The sequence below is a fragment of the Chiroxiphia lanceolata genome, chromosome 5, assembly GCF_009829145.1.
Source record: "Chiroxiphia lanceolata isolate bChiLan1 chromosome 5, bChiLan1.pri, whole genome shotgun sequence".
Classification (NCBI taxonomy): Eukaryota; Metazoa; Chordata; class Aves; order Passeriformes; family Pipridae; genus Chiroxiphia; species Chiroxiphia lanceolata.
In genome coordinates this window covers 63,078,139-63,093,216 of record NC_045641.1, presented here as the reverse complement: position 1 = coordinate 63,093,216, position 15,078 = coordinate 63,078,139, and the positions used below count along the sequence as shown (strand labels likewise).

The window sequence follows — 15,078 nt, the reverse complement described above, 5'->3', positions numbered from 1 at the left end:
CAGTTCAGCAAGAGACAAGGAGCTGCTGGAAAGGGTCCAGCGGAGGCCACAGAGATGATGAGGGGTCTGAAGCATCTCTCTTATGAGGAAAGACTGCGGGAATTGGGCATGTTTAGTCTGGAGAAGAGAAGGCTGACAGGGGATCTCATCAGTGCACGTAACTATCCTCAGGGTGGGTGCCAAGAGGATGGTGCCAGGCCCTTTTCCGTGGTGCCCAGCGACAGGGCTGGAGGATCAGCGTCCGCAAACTTAAAACACAGGAAGTTTCCACCTCAACACGAGGAAGAACCTCTTTACGTGGCGGGCGGCAGAGCCCTGGCACAGGCTGCCGGGGGAGGGCGCGGAGCCTCCTTCCGTGGAGCCACTCCGAGCCGTTCCAAACCATTCCAAACCATTCCAAACCATCCCAGAGCCCACCCAGGAGCGGCCCCGGCGGGACCCGCCCCGCCATGCACGGCGGTGTGACGTCACGCGGAGCGCGGGTCGCTATTGGCCGGCGGGAGGGGGGTGGGCGGGGCTCGCGGCCGCCTGACCCGACCCGGATGTGATTCCGCTCCGGGCACCGACGGCACCGGGCGCGTCCTCGGACACCGTCACTGTCACCGCCACTGTCACTGCCGCAGACACCGCCACCATGGCGCTCAGCGATGCCGACGTGCAGAAGCAGGTAGGCCCGCGGGACCTCAGCCGTGGGGACCGCGGGCAGGAGCGGCCCCGGCCCCCGCGGCGGCGGCGGCTGGTTCGGGCTTTGGGGGTGTGAAATCGTGTGTCCTGCTCTGCGGGGGGGGAACCGGGCGCTCCCCTGGGAAAGGAGGAAGGGGGGAAGAAGTCTCTGAGCAAAGTGGTTTATTCCGTGAAGCGTTTTGGTGACGTTTTGTGCCGGGTTATAAGGAAAGGGTTCATGAGCAGGCTGTTTGCTGTCTGCGGGGTTTGGCTGCACTTCAAGGCGCATAAACACACGGCCCTAGACAAGTACCGGCTTTTTAGATGCTGCGGTAGATGTTTAGAGGCCGGGGCCGATCTCTTCTGCAGCGAGAGGACTGGAGGAAATGGCCTTAAGCTGAGACAGGGGAGATTCAGAAGATATTAGAAGAAAAAAATTTCGTTTCTTTCCTGCCCATAACTGACTCCTTGTATCTTTATCGGCCGTCACGACTCTACACTGACATTAGGGTGGTCAGGCATTGGAATAGGTTGCCCAGAGAGGTGGTGGAGTCACCATCCCTGAAGGTGCTCAAGAGGCACCTGGGTGACACATTTTAATGGTTTAGTGGTTTAGGGGTTACAGGAGTAGTCCTGGGTTCATGGTTGGGCTGAGTGATCTCAAAGGTCTTTTCCAATCTCCATTCTACGATTCTCTAAGGACTTTCCATCTCTCTTTTGCTCGTAGCTGTGCTACATCCACTTGGCCGTACCTCAGCCTTTGGGTGGGATGTGTGGTGTTCTTGAATGCCTTTGTCACATCTAAGCAGAGTGGGGCAGCCTGGGCTTGGCTTGAAATGGAAACTTACGGCCCTGCAGTAAGTCTGACTGTAGACACCTCCTCCCAGGGCAGGACAGCCTGTCCCTGTTGACAGTAAACACTGCCCCTGCCCAAAAAAGCTGCTTTCAGCTGGGTCGGAAATGGTGTGCCGTGTTAAAGGCTGCACGGATCCAGTCAGCACTGGTCTGTGGAGCTTCCTACAGGTGATGAGCAGATCAGGCAAGTTCCCTTTGTCCTTTGCATCACAAGTACTTTGTGTCTCACTTTCTCATTCAGTAAACATGGTCTCTTGGCAAGGAAGCACCGCATTGAAAGTAAAATCAACGGGTTGCCTTCCTCCTAAAGGAGAGTTGTAACATTGCATTTTATCCACAAAGCTTGTTTGTTTTTTTCCCGCCTCTTCCATGAAGAGAATAAAAATGAATCTGGATTTAGGGGTGGTCTTGCTCAGCCATGATGGACCTGAGCTTCAAAGGTTAGTTCAGGCTCTGGTGATGTACTGAACATGACATTCTCACAGCATTTCACATCTACAACTTTCCTGTCACTGCTCTACACTCCTGAGCCTTGGATGATCCTGTTGACTGGAAAGGAGAATGCTGATGATATGGCAGTCCTGAATGTGTATAAATCTGGCAAGAACTTGCCAACTGGCCCTCTTACCTACTCGCCATGACTCTTTCAATAATTTTCACTTTGAAATTCATCTCTAATTAAGGATTTTTCCCGTTGATAGATTTGTTTGCTCTATTCTGTCAAAGGTGTTTAATAGATTGTTCCATTTAGTTACTTCTAGCTACAGCCAGTCTAACATCTAGAACTTCCTATGGAAAGGATAATCACAATACTGCTGATAGGCAAACCCTCTCTTCCTTTCTGCAGGAAATAATACTTTAAAATTAATCTCTCATTTCAAAATACATGTTTTGTTAGTGTTATTAAAACTAATCCTATTTATAGATGTGAAGATCTCACTGTGGACCTCTTTTCATGTCTGTAAAAAGCAAAAAATGATTTCAGTGCAGCAGCATTTGAAGGAAGTGACACTGTTCAGTCTTGCCATACCAGGGGAAGTGAGTTCCACATTAGCTTACTTCCATCTTGTTCCTCTTCTGTATGCAGAAGATGTTTCTTGAACACTCAGAATTGTTTGTTAGAAGTACTTTTCCAAAATTCAGAAACCAAACCACGCTGGAGGAAGTGACTCAGTAATGTGAGGGTTGCTGCTGTTATACAAAAGTTCTTATTCTCCTTCAACAACAGGCTATTCAGCAAAATAATTTCCTTACTTTATGTGCCTCTCTTGTCCTTTCTGAAGTGCAGGATAGAAAACTGATGCTGTAGGTAGACACACACTTTAAAGTGTTGCAAACTGGAATTGGAAGAAAAATTGCTGATTTGATTTGAGGATGTGGATATTACTGTTCACTTCTTCCACTGCACGTGTTCAAAATCTTCCACTTGTTGGTTCACTTCTGTTTTCTCATCTCTGTAGGCATGGTGCTGTTCTGCACCTTGGCTCAGTGCTCAACTTGGCACCTTCCTAATCTCTTTAAAATATTAAATTTTAACATGAGATTCTATTAGTAGAATCTTTTGTGTGAGTTTACTCAGAGTGGGTTGTCTGCAAAACGTGTCTCAGCACTAAGTGCAAGCAAAAAGCCAATAGGTTTTTGTGGTCTGCTCCATCTGCCCCTGGAAATGGATGTACCCCTTCCCAGCTGCAGTTTGTGTGGTCATGAGTCCTTATGGTTTGCCCCACAATGGGATCCTGACCCTAGGCCTGGTCACAGAAAGGCATGTGATAGATAAGAAGAGCTCAGTATAATTGCTTTCCTTGTCTTTAAGATGCTGGACCTGTGCTTTATAGTGTTTTGAGGTGGCTTCAGAAATGTTCTCCAAGTGGAATATATTGGTGCATACCAGGCTCTGAAGCAGCATGTGATATGCTTGATGTGGTCTGGATCAGCTAGCACTGCTGCCTCTGTGTCCTTCCTCAGCTCCTCTAAACTGACATGCAGCTACTTTGTAAAGTCATTTTGTAGCAGCATTTTTTGATGACCCTGTAGATCTTTACAGAATTTATTACGGTTTCTTTTCAGGAAAGATTTCTCGGGTGTTTGAAGGAACTTCTGGTGGTACAGGTCTGACCAGAGTGGTCAGCAGCCCTTTGCTTTGCTTCACTGGTCACTGAGTGTGGAAGGCCCAGGTTCATTCAGATGCCATCTGTGTTAGTCTTCTCTGTTTCATGTCAGTGTCATAACAAACACACTAATGTTGCTGTGTGAGGATTTTTGAATATTTTTTTTTTTAACTAAACCCCAGAGGCCAAAAAGTTGGTCTCATTAGTGAGGAATGAAAAACACCCAGCCTCACATTTATACAAGTTTACTTTTGGGTTGGTTGGGGTTTTTTTGTATGGTTGGGTTTGGTGGGTTGGGTTTTTTTGTATGGTTGCATATCTGAAGAACATTCTTCTAATGATAGCCAATGAAACACCATTATGTAGAATTATTGGGAAAAATAATTTTCTTGTAGTCAGTGCTAAGATGAACTGACTCTTTGGCCTGCATGCTCAATTTAATTTTGTTTGCAAACAACATTATATGAATTAGTAAATGGGTATGGAGGAGCCTGCTGTACAAATGAGGAATATATATACCTACTTCCTCTAGTCAAAGTGCTTTCCTACACAAAATGTTTTCTTTCCTCTCTCTTGTTTACAGATCAAGCATATGATGGCTTTCATTGAGCAGGAAGCCAATGAAAAGGCTGAAGAAATAGATGCAAAGGTAAAAATGGAAGTTCACTGTCAGTAAGTGCAAAAGGAAAACTGCATCTGGCATCCTGTTTTGATAGTTGCAGTCAGAGCAGGCCTAGAACACCTTTGTAAGCTACAGCTGATTTCGTGTTTAGTTGTTACCTAGCAAAAAATGGTGTGCCAAGTGAAGTTCACATTTCTTAGCTTTTGACAGATGAAAACAGGTTGGAGGTATTTTTTGGCCTAAGTTTTCTTAGTGGTTCTCAGATAAAAATTTATCCACGTGGAAGTTCACTCCTTTTTTTTAAGCAATCAGGAGATCTGAGTGATAATGTGACTGGATTGGATTAAGTGACACACTTTCCCCACCTCCTGTACATAACTGGATATCACTGAGGATTGAAGGAGTTCTCTTCATAACTGTTAATTCTGCTGAGGTTTGTGCTAACAATTATGGTATTGTTTTATTATAACTACTTATAATATTGCACAAGAACTCATACGTGTCCCAAAACGGTAAAAGATGAAAGACTGGTTGAATTATGTTGGTGAAAGTTTGTTTGTAACCAGGTTCATAACTGTGCCTAAAACCGTGTAGACAGCTGCAGTCTTAATTCTAGATGTGACTCAGTAGGATCCTGGGGAACTAAACCATCAGTTCATGTTTAGGGCATGTGTTGAATTACTTGCAGAATTCTTCACTTAGATTAAGCCACAAGAGACCAAGTTTAATATTAATCAGGTGACAGAGTGTAGATGTTTACTAAAGAAGGATTAATGGTGCCTTACAGCCCTAACAATCTGCATTATACCACTACAGAAACACCTTGTTGGTGTTGGGCTCAGCATATGCATTACTAGTAATATTTAATCTCCCTTAAACATTTAGATCCACACAAATATTTAATCAGCACCAAAGCAGGTATTCCTGAGGATCTGCAAACAGAAGTCAAAGGTTGGGATTGGATTCTCAGGTATAAACAGGGAAGTTTTCCATGTGTTTTCACTTGCTGCCTGGCGAGGCTTTACACAAAAGTAACATCTATACTGTCACTCTCCCTGTGTAAGAATTATTTAAAGTAATGTTTGTGGACACTGAGGGTTGGGTACCTTGTTTTAGGTAGAATCTTTTGTAGCCAGAAAAGAGACCAATTCTGTAAAAAAAAATCAGAGCTGAAGCTAAAATGAGTTTCATGTAACAGTATATAATACATAAATTTGGTAATTTTGTGCCTGAGAAATACATGCTGCAAGGAAACGTGCCTCAGTCAGTTAATAAAATAAGCATTGTCTTGGTGAGCAAGGTTCTAGTTCAGCAGAACACATCCTGTACTCACTCTGACTTGAGGACTGCGTTGAAATGTTTTATTTTATGTGGAACCATAAATTGTATCACCCTATCTTGTCTGTGAATGTGCTCTGAAAGAATGGCTGTTACATTTTGATTCTGTTTTTTTCAGCCCATGGAATCAATTTCCACTTCAGTTATTTAATTTTTACTGTAGGCAGAAGAAGAATTCAACATTGAGAAGGGTCGCCTTGTTCAGACACAGAGGCTGAAAATCATGGAGTATTATGAAAAGAAGGAGAAGCAAATAGAACAGCAAAAGAAAATGTAAGTTGCTTAGGTTAGATGGCTGACTTCAAAGCCTGACCTCTCATTTTATTGCTAATTTTATACAAAATTCTTTTCCCCTGGCAAACAGGCAAACTAATGATATATTTAATTCTGAGTTTCTAGGTTTTTTTTCTGGGGAGAAATTGTCAAAGCTGAGCTACAATAGTGTAACTTTTAGGAAGAGTGATGAAAGGATCCTTCATGTTTCTTTATGTACTTAATTTCTGGAAATCTACCATGGTCTGTTACCCTGGGACAAATGATCATGTCAGTTTTATTTTGGGTGGGTCTTCACTTAAGGACAGAGTTCTGCATTTTAATCATTTGTGCAGGTTCAGAAACAGATTCAAACAGGTGAACAGGCTTCATTATTAAATGTTGTAGTATTGTTACCTTTAAATTTAAGGTGTACAGTTAAATGTTGCAGTTCTTCTGTCAAAGGCTGATGGATTGATTCATGTATATCATTCAACTTGCAGTCAGATGTCCAACCTGATGAATCAAGCAAGACTGAAGGTCCTCAAGGCAAGGGATGACCTTATTGCAGTGAGTATCTCTCCAGTAAATACACAGAGGCTCTATTTCTACCGTGTGTTAGGAAATGTAACCATTCTCTAGAGAAAAATAGGATTTGGGAGTGAGTGACGTTTGCTTCAACATACAAAAGTGGCTTTCCAAGCTGCTCCTAAAAGGCATTAAGGATTTAGTCCAGATTTGCTAATCTACTTTAGCTTATTTTCACTGTTTCTATTACGTGCTCCTTTAGGAAAATACAGTTGTTCCTGTTCCCAGGAACGTTGCAGGCACTGTTGTATCTGTCATTTGCACAACAGCTTGTTTCTTTAAAGAGCAGGAACTCTCTCTTGCACGGCTGGTAGAAGTTTGAGGTTCTCTTTGCCCAGAGCAACATTTCTGTGTTAAAGCTGGCATGGTGTAAGCAAGGAGGCTTAAAACACCATTAACTGGGCTTTTCTGTCTACTTCAGTGGCCCATATTACATGAAAAGCTTTGCTTCTTGTTCTAGTAGGTGACCAGTCTGTGTCTTGACTTACAGGGTGAGTGATCGTTTATCAGAGCAGGCTACGTTTGGGCTTAGGTCGGGCTTACTGTGTTTGTCTTACACCACGTGCAATGTGTTCTCATTGTGCTGCGTTCCCACGCCTGTCTTAGAGACAGTTCGTGTGTTCCGTGCTCTGCTAGGTGGGGCTGTTGAGCTGTTGGAAAAGCTGACAGACCTGTGGAAGTCAAAAATAAAAGCTAATGGATAAAGGATAATGTTCAAGTTGATTCTACCATGAAAAAGGGGAGTTAGCAGAAGAAAATCGCCAGCTTATTGACTCTTTAAACCGAGTTTCAGACTTTAGATTGTATTCACAGGGAGGAGGAAGGTGGGTAGCTGAAGAGCTAACTCTATTGTGATAGTCTCTGCTGGGTAATCTCTTCCTCATTTATCTGCTGACTCAACCTCATGCTTCTGAGTAATTCTAAACACTCTTCCTCGTTTTAAGACATTTAAAATCACATGCTGCTCACTCTTTCTTCCCTTATCAGATCTTTGGCTTCTTTCGTGAAGAGAGATGAGCAGTTCCAGAAATGCTGTGTTGCTCTAGGGAGGGCAGTGTAACTAGGTTTGACCATGGCATTAAATTGTGATAGTGTTATATCCTCACACTGATTGTGTTACCCTACACTCTTCTTCTAAATGCCATGAGGCAGGACAGTAGGGAAGGGTTTATACCAAATCATGGTTTCTTTATCTGAAGTAATCATGATGGTTCAGTTCTAGGAGCTGTGTTTGAGGTGACTCAAATGTCTTAAAAATTCAATCTCGTCCAGTATTGATTTGTCAAATAAAGATAATCAAGACCAACTTCTTCAAATTAAAAAATAAGCTCTCTCTTTCAAATCTTGACTTGCATTTGCTTGCAATTAAAAAATACCTAACCTGAATATTATTTGCTAGAAAGATAGATTAGATTTCTTTGTTTGACCATAAAGCTGAAAAATTTGTTTGGACAACTTTATTAGTTTACATGAAGCATTTATTTACATTTATTTAGTCTGTCTGAATTAATGCTGCAGGTACTATCCTTTTACTACTGAACTCTCCCTTTTTCATGAGAAAGGAGTTATTGTCAGATTCTAATGAGTTCAGATCAGGGCAGGAAGAAGGGAAGTGTTTGGAGAGGATAGTGTGCCATGCACAGAGATGAAGGTCTAGCTTGGATGAACACCAGCTGGAGTGTACATTTACGTGTTGGCAGGGTGTGATAGCTATAATAGAAGTACAGAAAGTTGGTAGGCACGAAACCAAATGCCAAACAGATGGGCTCTGCTGATCTGATTTCTTCTGAATGTAGGATTTGCTGAATGAGGCCAAGCAGAGACTTGCCAAGGTGGTGAAGGATACTGCCAGGTACCAGGCACTGCTGGATGGACTAGTTCTACAGGTAAATATTTAAATTGTAGAACACAGATCGTTGCTGCCCTATCCCCCTAAGTTTCTTTTGTCAGAAATAACCCACTGGAAATTACAGTTGTATTGGAGTCTAGATCAAATGTTGCTGGGTGATCTTTGGGTTTTAAACGTCAGTTCAATATGTTTCAGGCTTGGATTCTGAACAGAAGAGGTTGCAGCTTATTTTGAGGGGTAGAACCTGGTATACCAAGCAGCAGTTCCATTGTAGGAATAATTGCAGATGTGCACACATACACTGTAACATGCACATTTTAGGCTGCACACATTAAGCTCCTGTAGTAATTAGTTGGATCAAATGCACCTTTGACAAAGGCTGTTTCTCCAAACCAGAAATGAGTAGTTATCCGCTTCTAAAGTCCTTTGGGCGTTTGAGACTTAAGAAGCCCTGGCTTTGACAAATTTACTGTAGTATGGCATGTGCCTGTGAGAGGCATATGAAATAGAAATCAGAGCTTTGCTTACCCAGAAGAACGTCCTCAAGCCCCAGAAATCAACTGCCAAAAATCCAACAGGCATTGACCAGGTCAGTCCTGCGGGCACTGGTGCCGCCTCCTGGTATGGGTTGGTCCTGTTTCTGTGAACTCCCAGGAGCCACCCACGAGCTCTCCTGTCACAGCTGGATGGCTGAGTTTTCTCAGCAGTGTCTCCTACCAGCTTGTGCCTCCAATTTAGTGGGGTTTCCTTGCCACACTCAGGTCTGGTATTGCTGTACATCAAACAAACCTGTCCTGCTCTTGCGAACTGGCCACGTTTGTCTTGGCTCATTATATTTGATCCAGTGAGAGATCTGTACTCACAGTTGTACTAGATGATCATTGTAGATCTCTTCAAACTGGAATTAAACTTATTTTAATCTATTCTAGTCTCAGATATTACCACAGGAGCTGCAAGACAGGAGTTATTAGAACAGGCATCTGAAGCTACTGCATGTCTTCAAGAGCTTGGCTGCATCCTCAGTCTACATAGACAGCAATGCTCCTTGTGTATACATGAACATTAACTGGCCAACACAATCCTATGATTCCATGTATAGTTGCACTTGAGTTCCAAACCCATCATCCATATTTGGGCTCTTTCCCAGGTTATTGTTGCTGTCCTCACAGAATGTCTGCATGAGGTGAACTTGCGAGCGAAGAACTAAATAAAAGAGGCTGATATCGTCAGGTTCTGGGTTTCAAATTGATCAGCTTCTTTCCTTTCTCGGGGTTAAATAATTCTAAGACAGTTAAAATGTTGACTGTATGATCCTGAAGTGGTTGTTCCCTGCAGGGATTCTACCAGCTGCTTGAGCCCAGATTAGTTGTTCGGTGCAGGAAGCCGGATCTCCCAATGGTTAAGGTAAGACACCTGGAATGGTTTGACAGTGTCCTGCTCACAAAGGCCTAGACCTGACTGCCAATATTTGCTGCTCAGATTCCTTCTGCATGACATGAAAACAAGCTTTGCTTGTTGCACTTCTGTTGTAGATACAATGCAAGAGAGCAAGTGTGCTTCCAAAGTTGGGGATCATTTGCTTGGTTGGATATTACGTTGGAAACTTTATACATTGCTACGGCATTAAGAATAATAATTGGGTTTGGCTCAAAAGCCAAACTGAAATGCATTTGCTTAATTAAAAAAAAAAAAAGAGACCTCAATCCCTTCATTTTATTACTACAAATAATTGAGTGGTCGAACCTGAGTGGTGCAATAGCATTTGTCAGTGCCAACTGGAGGTTTATCTTCTTTCTAGAGTGCGGTACAGAAGAGCATTCCTGTCTACAAAAATGCCATAAAAAGAGATGTGGATGTTCACATTGACCAAGACAACTTCCTGCCAGAAGACATGTAAGGAAAATGGGAGTGTTTTATACACAGCACTAACATAATGCAGCTTTTCAAGACGCAGCTTGTACTAGAACACTAGAAAATTAAGTATGGAACATCCTCACAGTGTCTGCTGCTGTTCTTGTGGAATTTGGCACTTCTTCGTGTTAATCAGGCACAGTTTTCTCCAGACAAGCAGTGTCTCAGTCAAAAATGTCAGTAAAAGTTTTGTGCACCCTCCAGCCTGATTCACACAGTACTGTAGTAGAGGATAACAGCACATAGAAACTTAACCACTGGTCTTTTTAAGAGAGAGGATATGGATGTTGCTTTCTGTCTCAAGATGATGCAAATTGAGTCATAAGGTGCTGCAGGATAATCACTTGATGGGGTTTATGTCTCTTCTGTCTGCAGGGCTCTAAAGAACATGGCACAAAGCTGTGTATTCTGATAGTGATCTTTGAGTATGGACCAACAAACAATTCTTTTATCACTCGTCCTCAATTCCAAAATCTGGTAGCTGTCTTAGTAACACAGAGTCTGTTTTGAAGTGACAAATTTCGTAGCTCCACTTAAGATTTAGACCATGCTGATGAGGACCCTTGCACGTGGCTGTGATAACTCCAAAGGTGCTTTGCACTGCTGCTTCACTGGATCACTTTGTGCCGATTCCTGTTAACACATGATCAGAAAGTTTGGTTTTTTAGAAATAAAAATCTGTGTATCTGACTTGCTTATAAATGCTGGTTTATGATAGTTTCTCTGCCACATTCTGTCTCTGACCCATGGAGTTCACAGATTTTTTTTTTTATTATTTTTTTGTCACTTTTTAGTGCTGGAGGTGTTGAAATCTACAACGGTGATGGTAAAATTAAGGTTTCCAATACCCTGGAAAGTCGACTGGACCTTGTAGCCCAGCAGGTGAGTTTCTCTAACAACCGAGGTGAACAAAGTACAATTAACTAGTTTGGTCTTGTAATTAAACCCTCCTGTTTCCAATGTGTCACAATAATGCATGGGATCAGATTTCAACGTGGATGACAAGAAGTTAGTTTTTGATAGAAAGGACTAAGTTACCTACTGTTTGTGCTTGTCTGCAACAAACATGGCTTTCCCCAGAATGATCCCTTTTGAATTAAGCTTTGAATTAAACTGGAGCATAAAACTCTATAAATTATGATACTGAAAGACTTGGTATGACTACACTGCAGTCAGGATGCTGAAATTCTGAGGCTAACTTGAATTACTGAAGCAAGCTTGGGACTAGAAACTTTGGCTGAGACCTATTAAATCCTAGTGCAGAAAAAAAAACCAACCACCAAACTAGCTCTGGCATCTATTTCTTATGCTGCAGTACAGGCAGTCCTTCCAGTCTAGAGAGAAGCAGGCAATGTGTGATCAGATAAAGACTTCAGAAAGCTCAAATGAACTGACTTGTTAATTTTGAAGCCTAGCCTAGCTATCCCACAGTGCCTGCAGGAGGAACATACAGGAACTGTATTGCCCATTGCATGGAACTGATGTGCTCTTTCTCCACAGATGATGCCAGAAATCAGAGTGGCTCTCTTTGGTGCTAATGCCAACAGGAAGTTTTTGGACTAAACCTCTATGAGAGAAGGTGGGATCTGTTCCACTGCCATACTGAAGGGGATGCAAAAGCATCTGCTAATTTGAAATCTTGAAATATAACATTACTGTGTCATCCAATATCTGTTCTTCAATGGAATAATTTTGCATACCTGCTGTGCTTAGCCTCTCTACTTGTGGTTAGAATGTATTGCTCAAAGGATGTGAAGACATACATATTCATCCAGAAGTGGCACTAGGAAATGGAGGCATTTGGGCTCTTGGCTTTCCTTACATTGTTGTGACACTATAAAAATAAGTGGTCCATTTAGGGTCACTTTGTTTGCTTTGGCCACATCTCTTTCAAGTTGTCTGATCTGTGAAGTAAATCACTGTGCTGGCAAATTTGCTTTTATTTGCTGCTGGCAAATCCCTTTTCAATTGAGGTCTTCAGTGTTACAGAGGGCATGTATTCCTTCCCAAGGCAGTAGTTTAATTCATGTTACTTGGTCAGGCATTTCTTGTTCTGTATATGTGATTTAAAATAAAAAGCCTGAGCCTGTAAAACTCTATTTATTAAAATAAAAATGAGTGTGTGTGTATATGGAGTTCCCTGTTGCTTCTCTCTGGGGCATTGGCAGCAACCTTTGAAGAGTGGGATTGTGTGAGTAAGGACTTACTACATGAGCTGTGTGTATTCACTGTTCTGTGAAGCCAGAACTCAAGTGCACGGAGTGGTGTCAGGCTATTTGCTGGAATAGCGTTGGATGGCAGGCAAGGCTTTTGAATAGGACTCCAGGATGCACGTCATTCTCCCTGAAAAATGGGTCAGTAGTTTTGCTCCCTCAGTCTTCTTTCACAAGAGGGAACTACAGTAACACGACTGTGCTGCTCAGATAAAACAGATGCAATCCATTTCCAGTCACAGGTTTGTCGTTTCTGTGCAGGAGATCCAAACCATAACCCTGTAGTAATTAAGTTTCAGGAGCTGAGGGACAGCAGCTGACTCTGTTGCAACTGTTCTCTCTATTGTAACAGTAATTATTAATTTCATTAACGGTAGCATAGCTATAATAATTACCAAATCTGTTAAGTTTTGCTATTTACTTCTTTGCTTCTGCTGTGGTGACCAGTATTGTCTCCACATTTTATGGTGTAGGACAGAAAAATTCTTGGTGTGACTTTCCATATTACAAGCCTCTGCCAGAATACTTGACTCTCTGCCTAGTGCTCAATTCTGAAACTTCTTTTGTGGCAATAAGAAGCTGATGAATTACTGCTTGAGTGTGTTTTGAAATCATCTTCTCTTAAGTGTTGCAGTGAATCAGGAATAGTAGGAGTTTTACATTGTGCCATGAAGAATACTTGAAAGCTGCAGCAACACTGCTTTATGTGGTGTTTTTAACCTGAGGCCCTTTCTTCTCAAGCTGAGTTGTGTGCCCTCATGTGAAGTGGGCTCTAAATGCTAGATGAGCCTTTTACTGCCTCGTTTCTCTCAAATGGAGATTGACTGCTAAGAAAATCCTGAATTCAAATTTATTTAATACATGTCTATAAGAAATGCTTTAAATTTACTCTTAGAAAATGAGATTCTTTAACGAGGTTGGGGTTTTTTTTTTTGTTTTACTGCTCCTTACTGTCACATTTAGGTGCCAGTTCTTGTTTTCCCACATAGATGGTTTGTGGCATTTATTCCTTTAGTGCTTTGCTTTTTAATACATGTTTCTGTGACTGGGAAATAAGTGTATCTGGATTAAAGTCCCACCCTTTTTAGATTTTGGATAACTGTTACAGCTTTAATCTTTGCAACAGTTAGTGATCCAGCTTCCTGACTAAGCTTTGGGCTCTGGTTTTGTGACACACCTGCAGGAAAGGAAAATCCTCACATATTCATGCTTAACTGTTGTTTCTTGGTTCAAAGAGTACTTTTTGAAGCAGATTTGTTTCCTGTCTGGAGATGGCTCATCAATAGGCTATCTGCCAGTGCTTTGAAAAAGCAGTTGAAATTACTTGGGTCCTTATTTGCTCTGCAACCAGGGCTTAAGAACAGAAATTAAATGTTGAGATGGAGTGCAGTGTATGGAAATAAAAATTGAGGGGTGAGACGAGGAGGTTAGTAGTCTTTGGTAGGTGATGTACATTATGAATATTTGCTCCAGTGCTCCCTGAAGAGACTTCAAAGAGATGGTAAGATTATCTCTAAGGAAGTGAACAGCTTAGATTTGGCCATCATAATTTGAAAGTGTAGCTTTTATGTTGTCCTAGTGCTGCTGTTTCCTTTGGAAAACTGATGCAGGCCGTGGTGTTACTGTATGTGGGTAAAGTCAGGGGCAGAATAAGCTAAAGGTTGGGACACAGGAGAAACAGATTGCTTTGTTGTACATCATTCCACAGTGGTGGGACATATTACAACGTTATCTTCGGGTAGGTTTTATTCACTAAAAAAACCTATTCTTTAAGAAGTTATGAAGATGTTCTCTGATATCAATAGCATAAAGATGCTTGGCTGTGACAAAAGGAGATTCTTTGGTCTGTTTCTTTCATGAAGGTGGCAAGACCTTCATAAATCCATTTCTTGTGTACTTTTGAAAAGCAAAACAGTAGCTGGTTAAGTGTCTGACTGTGGTTGTTCACGGCAAGTTCCCTGCAAGTGCGTTACAAGGAGGCACGGATTAATTTTAATTTTGGGACAACCACATGAGATAATTTGATTGCAAAAAAATGTCTGCATCACCTGGAACATCCTTCTCCTTGATTCCAGGTCACAGGGGCTGTTACCAAGTTTCATTGCCTTAGAGATGCAGAGAAAAATGAAATATCCCATCCAGGTGTACCTAGTGCAGTTGGCAACCCTGCTATGCCTTCATCCTGACTTCTCTTCAGTGTTTGTACACAGATTTTCACATGTAAAATGTGAGACAAAAGCAGCATTTCAGGTGGATTTCGGAGTTCCTGCTGGAGCCTTGTTGCAGCACTGTTTCATGAGTTGAACTGTACTGCTGAATGAAGCCAACGAGGCAGGATACACGATTTTTTTCTCACTGATGTACCTGGTGACCAGGGGCAAATCAATGAGGATATTGATCTTTATTCATCTTTGTATAAGCATGCATAATATTCCAGTTGGGTATAGTATACAAGCCCTAAGCCAGATCAGCACATTAAGAAACTATACAAATACAGGGAACAAAGGAAGCAATTAAATCAGGGTTCAGGTAGAAGGATTAAATTGTGATGGTAGAGGCAAGATTAACAGTGAGTGCAAGACTAGAGCTGGAAAAGGAGTTAGGGAAGTGGATAATGCTGTGCTTGCTCTGCAGAGTTGGCAGTGGAAAATTTAAGAGCGGACTTGACACTAAGTGATC

General features: G+C 42.1%; 1 protein-coding gene across 1 annotated transcript; it reads left to right on the top strand.

Moving 5' to 3' along the window:
* Window positions 1-540: 540 nt before the first annotated feature.
* Window positions 541-12,315, top strand: ATP6V1E1 (ATPase H+ transporting V1 subunit E1). Its single transcript, XM_032688794.1, has 9 exons — window positions 541-667; window positions 4,210-4,275; window positions 5,750-5,859; window positions 6,342-6,408; window positions 8,223-8,312; window positions 9,611-9,679; window positions 10,074-10,168; window positions 10,981-11,068; window positions 11,687-12,315. The coding sequence occupies exons 1-9, from the start codon at window positions 635-637 to the stop codon at window positions 11,747-11,749; spliced, it is 681 nt and encodes a 226-aa protein (XP_032544685.1). The 5' UTR covers window positions 541-634; the 3' UTR covers window positions 11,750-12,315.
* Window positions 12,316-15,078: the final 2,763 nt, after the last annotated feature.

Excerpts from the sequence above, each read along its gene's own strand:
- ATP6V1E1 (XM_032688794.1), top strand. The coding sequence starts at position 635 with ATGGCGCTCAGCGATGCCGACGTGCAGAAGCAG. Across the intron at positions 8,313-9,610 it reads TGGATGGACTAGTTCTACAG|GGATTCTACCAGCTGCTTGA; the intron begins GTAAATATTTAA and ends TGTTCCCTGCAG. Across the intron at positions 11,069-11,686 it reads TGGACCTTGTAGCCCAGCAG|ATGATGCCAGAAATCAGAGT; the intron begins GTGAGTTTCTCT and ends CTTTCTCCACAG.